The 7,083-nt window shown below is 33.6% G+C and overlaps 1 protein-coding gene across 1 annotated transcript; it reads right to left on the bottom strand.

The window, feature by feature from the left end:
• Positions 1-2,877: 2,877 nt before the first annotated feature.
• LOC131628610 (uncharacterized) lies at positions 2,878-5,664 on the bottom strand. Its single transcript, XM_058899446.1, has 7 exons — positions 5,439-5,664; positions 5,187-5,352; positions 5,041-5,099; positions 4,298-4,416; positions 3,661-3,898; positions 3,358-3,478; positions 2,878-3,189 (listed from the first exon to the last, which is right to left on the bottom strand). Exons 1-7 carry the CDS (start codon positions 5,496-5,498, stop codon positions 3,110-3,112), a joined length of 843 nt encoding a protein of 280 aa, XP_058755429.1. The 5' UTR covers positions 5,499-5,664; the 3' UTR covers positions 2,878-3,109.
• Positions 5,665-7,083: the final 1,419 nt, after the last annotated feature.

Below are 7,083 nucleotides of genomic sequence, written 5' to 3'. Positions count from 1 at the left end.
ACATTTACTAGAAATCAATGTGTTTTTACTGGAAATTTTTGGTATTTCTTCAAAAAAAATCCAATAAATGCATAAAAAATTCGAAAAATACTTAGTAAGGGCATAAAGGTAATAGCAACCTCCATGTGGGGGTGTCGGGTTGTTGGGTGAGAATAGGAAGTAAGAAAATAGTCTAGAGGGGGTGAATAGACTTTAAAAAATAAACTTCAACCGATTTTTTAAAAATGAATTATCATAGGTTTTCAGAGTTGCACGCGGAAATGTTTAGAGCAAAAATGTGAGAATATTACTCGAATAGAAATTGTTTTGCATAAGCACCTAATCAATTTACAAATATCACGAATGATCTAATGATGATACACAAGGTATTCAATTGATACCAATTGTATGTTTCACGAGAAATAATTATACAATGATTCAATGTGCAAATTCTAAACTCAACAAGTTTCTCAAATTTTAATCACCACGAAAGCTCGATTAGGTGCCAATCCCAATAAAACCTAATCTTAAGCAACAAATCATTATCAATGAAATAAACGATGAACCACTCTGAGAATAGAAAACCTAGGCATGTTATATACTACAAAATTTAAATGCAAAAGTAAGAGAGAGAGAGAGAGAGAGAGAGAGAGAGAGAGAGAGGACATAAGAATTTATAATGCTTCAACTTTGTCGTCCTCACGTGAGTCTACGTGCACTCTTCAATGGTTTCTCATCGGAACCTACATATTTCCTTTTATTTTGGAAAATATGTCAAGAGTTCATACGATCAATGATCCACAATAATGCTGAAGAAAATAAATCTTCAATCTGGATCTTGACTTGTATACATCTTCACGCCAAACTCTTCTGCTCTTTTTTTACTCGATTAACGCTTAAAGAATCTTCCAATATCACCAATTCTACTATAAGTCTTTGTTTATAGCAATCAACTCTTTGATCCTACCGATACCTTGAGCGGTGAATTGTCCAAAGATATGAGAAGAAATCCACCTTATCTGTAGCCTTCCACACAGTCACTACTAAGGCAATTTGGAGAGAAAAGTCTCCTTCTTTTCACACTAGAATTTGTCAGCACCAATGACAACTCGTCAAACTTGCAAAACTTTAAAATCTTTACCCAATCTTCAAGAACGGTTAGTTTCAAGACGATGTCTCCATCAATCTATCACAAATCTCTCATTATTAAGATCTGGAAATAAAACTAAGGTTAAAGATGGAAAAAATTTGAATGCAAGGGTATTGAACTTTTCAAAATGAGAAAGAGTTGATTTCACAGAAAATCACAAAATGATTATAAAATTTGTTTCATGAAACGTGTTGACAAAATATTTTATATGTGCTTGATATTGAGCAAAAAAAAAGTGTGATAAAAGTTAGTTAGATTTGAATCAAGAGCAATACATGGTCCGAGTCAAGTGAGCAAGTGAATGGAATAAAAAAAGAGTGATAAAAGTTAGTAAGATTCGAATCAAGAGCAATACATGATTCAAGTGCAAAGCATGAATTGAATCAAAGACCTCGTGATTCGAATCATGTCCAAAATCTGATTCGAACCAACTGTAACAGGCCCTTGAGAAAAAAGATAAAATATTGATTCAAATCATGTGTAAAGTTTGATTCGAATAAAATTGAGCAGAGACGGCCAAAAAATTGGTTGATTTGAGTTGTGTACAAAACCTGATATGAATCAAATTGTTTAAAAAGGTTTGTTTCACCCCTGTTAAATTTGATTTGAATCAAAATGTGTGTTTGATTAGATTGATTCGAATCAAACACAAAATCTCAATTTTTCATATTTTTAAAAGTGCTTTGAGATTTTTCTTTGCACTTAACTAGAATAAAAAACATATATAATTTTTATTCCATCGACTCATGCAATTGACTTAGAGCATCGTGATCAAGTTCAAACATAACCATTGTTTTATGCATGCTAAAGCGAAATAACAAATTGATTTCAATCTTGATTCAGAGGATGTACAATCATGAGGGAGACTCAATAAACAATAATAAACAAAAGCGATAAGAAACAACAAAATAACCGTATTAAGGATATTCCCCCTGCATGTTATAGAGACATGCAACAATCTCCCCCTAAAAACAATCTTCCCCTAAAAATATGCATTAAACCAGGAAAGAAGTGGCAAGAAACCTCCTCCCTTGTTTGAGCAGATTAATGATGGACCAAAACTAGCTCAAATTCCTAATTTAACCGATTGAACCAGTCACTTCAACCCTCCAACTAGTTTTAAAATCATTGGAAGAATGTCACTTCCACCACCAAACCAAACAGAAAACAAGTTGTTTGCATTGTGAAAGAGATATTTAAATCAATAATTATAACAAATAGCCATTAACAAGATTAATGGGTTCTAAAATGTAAACGCACCACTTTTGCCCAAAAATAAAAATTTACACGCTCCACTCAATTAATATTAGATAGATAAAAATATTGAGGGAACTTTTTACACCTCCAATGCCATTTCAAATATGACAAGTATTGAGAAAATAGTAGAAGAATAACTACAATAATATGTATAGAATGCATTTTATTATATAGTAATTAAAAGTTAACTAATTTTTTTTTAATCATCAAAATATACTAGAAATTATTGTATTCTAACACAAGATATGTAGGAATAGAGCTCTAGACAAATTGCCCTATAGCTCCAAACATTAGAGATACTAACGCATAGAGCACAACCAAAGCTATTAATCCCGAATAGCGGAGCGGCCAACCCCAAAAGTAGGATGGCGGATAGTAGGATAACTTTTTTTACACTAATAATTATATAATAATTCATGCACAACCGGCCACTGTGTTGTTTGCACATATCTGACTACAAAAATAACAAACCCATAAGGATGATGCCTAACTGAGTTGGGCGCAAGTCATAAAACATCACATTAGTAAGAATGATTCACTACCACCTCCAAATCCATCTCAAGCAAAAAAAAAAACCTTCAAAACTGAAGTTCTACCAATAGGAAACTACAACTAGCACCTGTAGTGTGAAAATGTATCGAACGGATATGTTGTGTAAAAAAACTTGACAAAAATATCCATTTTCAACCGTTGTTTAACTTTACTAATTACATTAACCTAATCTTAGAAGATGGAAACATCTGGAGGTGGTCCATATACAGACATCCAAGAAAGTGGAACTCGCCATTTGACACCTTCAATTCCTGGAAAATGCCATTATCAAAATTATATTACCAATAAGCTTTTATGCTTTTTTTTAATACCAAAGTGCAAACAAATCAGTTCACTAGTTATTAATAGTTACAATTAAATCTGTAACTTCTGCTCGTTTAACTTTAATATAAGAAGAAACAAAGACCTATAAAACTCACCAGAATTAGGGTGACTTGGCTTTAGAAGTTTGCATGCTGCATCAGCTAATTGAAAAGCATCAGATGTGTTGTCGCCTTCTGAGCAATAACATAACAAGCATGTGACCTTCAAACCTTTAGCCTGATACAAGGTACAGAGCCTCGTATTATTAACATGTGATGTGAATAAAACCACTTCAATTAGTAAGTTTTATCAAATGTATCACGTGATGAAACATTTTTTCCTTCCTCGTTCCCTGGTTTAAATTATTACATGAACAAGAAGAAATATGATATAATCAATGTTAACAGCACATGCATTACCTTGAGAAAAGAAAAAAGTGCAGCGAAAGGCAAGCTAGCATAATAATCTTCTTCTTCTAGTTCATCTTCTATAGAAATAGTATCTTCCGTAGTTGCATTTCCTTCAGCTAAATCACTAAGATATTTCCAATGTTTTTGAGAAGGGTCATACTCCTGAAGTTTCTTCCATCCAAGCTGTTCACAGTTTTCGTCTGTTCCGTTGCTGTTGGCACTGGATAGGTAATAAATCTGCAAACCACTAATATGGCAGCCCATGGACATATCAGAATGGAAAGTATTCAAAAGCAAATGGATACTTTCATTTTAAAAGATTGTCAAAGCAAGAAAACTTAAAGCATTCATATTTGAACAGAAGTGTCAGTCATAGAAGTAATGAATTGAAAATCTTAACCATATAGAAGTGTTTCAAAATATCATGCTGCTATTTCAAAATGAGTTTAATTTTGATACATTGTCATTATGTCAGTATAAAAAGTTTTGCACTGAGTATATCACAACCAATTGTATGTATGACTATAACAATAGCTATGATTAAAGTCCAAATGTTTTTAATAATCTCACACCACAACTGTTGTTGGTGTAAATAATCTTTTAAAATCTATGTGAATTAAATCCATTCAAAATATGACTCCCTCACCTTGACATGTCAACCTTTTGCCACTTCCCAAAATCTAAGCTGGAGAGAATAATAATATGCTTCTTTCCACTTTCGGCAATAAAATCAGCCATATTTTTTGCAAACTCAAGCATCATTCCCTATCAAATGCCATGTATTAATTTTAATTTCTCCTTCCAGATTCAAAATTTAGCTGTGTCAATTCAAGCATTAAAACTAATAGAAACAAAGATATACTCCTAAAACAACACTTCAAACAGGAACAAAGGAGCATTTGATAATAAGCTATAATAATCTATGGATTACTTCCAAAAGGGATATTGATGTCCATCAAAACAGAGAGCACAAAATTAGGTGTCAAGAAGTAGAAAAATTCAAGATTACAAAGGGCAAAGAGCAGGTAGCCAGGTACATTTAGGACCTATTTGGATTGACTTATTTACTGGCATAAACACTAGTGAGTCTGTTTGAGAGAGCTTAAAGAAACAGCTTATACAATGCCCATAAGCACTTTTCACTTATTTCCACAAGCTCTCTGTGATAGGTTATGAAAACAACTAATAGCTTTATGAAAACAACTGGCATTTGTTTTATCTTTTGTTATAGAAAAAGTTAATACATAAGCACTTAAATGATGATACACACTTATGCTATAAGCGCTAAACGCTCAACTTATTGTCCAAACAGCCCTTAGGTTTAACTACCATCAACATATTTTGAGCAAGAAACAGTCCAGACATCACAAACAGGACCTCAGTGAATACCTTAATTACAGGAGATCTCTGCTGGATAATAGTGAGACCATTAGACGGAGAATCATAAGCTGCAAATAAGCAATTAATAAAAGAGCTTAAAATCATTTCAAAACTCAAACAAAACAAACTAAAAAGGAAACCAAACCAAAAAACACCTTCAAGAGGAAGTGCAAGATCCCCTTGAGGAACAGTTCCATAAGCATCATTGCCAACACAGGGAAGAACGTAAGGATCGTCTAAGTAACCAACTTTCTCCGAACCCAATGATGAAACCAAAAGGTCCGCTGTTAACTGCCCAACATTGCCAATAGAAACAGCAGGCTGAAAAAAAACACAAGAATATGAGCTAACCCTAGAATTGGAAAAATAAAAGGGGGTAAACGTAAACCCTAGAAAGTAATACAAACCAAAATCAAAGTTGAGCAATCTTCATGAAAATGCTTGCGTTCTTCGGAAATGAACTTCATATGTAGGGGTGGAAATTTGCTACTTTGTTGCTTCAACTTTTTTGAGCTTCTGTGTTTCGCTTTTCTTCTCTTTACTTGAGGAAGAGGAAGTAGAAAATCGCAATCTTATGCGGTTAGCGTTTTTGGGGAGAAGCAATATTGGGTACCTGATATCATACCGGTTTAAAGAAACAGTTTTTTCGATTTTTAAAATGGGTTGAGTCAAGTTTTATAAATAATAGTTCGGATTTTTTTAATCGGTTCACTGAATTTTAAACTACAGTTCTTGTGAACCGGTTTTAAGTTGCATAATGGACCCAACTTTTCTTAAAATCTGCATAGGATTCTAAAATTATATAGGCTTTAATTCATTTTGATTCACCTATTTTGATTCTCTGGTTTTTTATTTTGTCTTTCATTTTGAAAATTTTTTGTCCTAAATTTTAGATTTTTTTTTTACAAGATTGCCACAAAGCAATATATCACAATGTCACAACTTGAAATTTTTTTACCAAAGTGCCACTTTTTGTTGTACTGGTTCGTTCAGGCCTTGAACGATTTGGTGAACTTTTTTTTTTGCCAGTTGGGATTCGGCTAAGGGTTGGCCGACCTTATATTAGGGTTTTTTTTTCGTTTTTTATTTTAAATAAATAAATAATGTTTTTTGATTTTGTAATATTATTAATTATTAATTTAAAATATTAATTAAATTTAATATTATATTAAAATATTATTTTAATTATGTAATAAAAATGTAATAATAAATTTATTTTTATTAAGGCCATAAAAAATAAAAAATAAAAAGCTATTTTTTCTTTGGCTTTGGCTTTGGCTGGACCACACGACCCCTAGTGTAACAGCGGGTAGGAAATTTGTTCCGCTTCCCCTTGTCGTACTTTGGTTCATCGTTTGGTGGAGGTTGCCTTTGTGGAGATTCATCACTTGAAAGATATTCGCTATGCTGTGATGAACAGCCGCCCATTGCAAATTCCAATTGTTCAGCAGTTGGAGGCGGTAAATCCAAAAACTCATCATCAGCGAGTGTAATGTTGGGCAGTGGTTGGGACAGAGGTACATAGGTTGGTGGCATAGGCGGTTGAATGTCTGGAAAATAGGCATTTGTAGCGTCAAATGTATATGGGAGTAGGGAGAGTGAAGGGGTAGAGGACTGCGGTTGAGACTAGGAAAATGGGTGGTCGAAGTAGGGTTGAGGAATTGGGGTGAATAGTAATGGTGGTCGAAGTGTTAATTGTTCTTGATATTGTTGTTGATGGTAGTAGTAGTTTGTATTGGGGTTGGGGTGTAAGGACTTGGGTGTTTAGATGCGGTGGCAAAAAAGTGTGTTGTTGTGAGGTTTGAGTGTGATGGTATGTTTGTTGTGGAAATGAAGATGTTCGGGTTTGGAATTGTGTTGGGTTCATTTGTGTGATTTCTTGATGAAAGGGATGTGGGGTTGTTTGTTGTGTTGCGGAAGAGGAGGCATATTGACGGGGGTCTGCCAGAAACTGTTCTTGAGACAAATGCATAAATGGAATATTTCTAAACCATTATATATATTCATCGTTGTGTTGCAAAGTAGTACTCACTTCTCCAACCAATACCAATT

Source organism: Vicia villosa, unplaced genomic scaffold (assembly GCF_029867415.1).
Source record: "Vicia villosa cultivar HV-30 ecotype Madison, WI unplaced genomic scaffold, Vvil1.0 ctg.000469F_1_1, whole genome shotgun sequence".
Lineage (NCBI taxonomy): Eukaryota > Viridiplantae > Streptophyta > Magnoliopsida > Fabales > Fabaceae > Vicia > Vicia villosa.
Note: the sequence above shows the minus strand (reverse complement) of the source record. Positions and strands in the feature narration are given on the sequence as shown.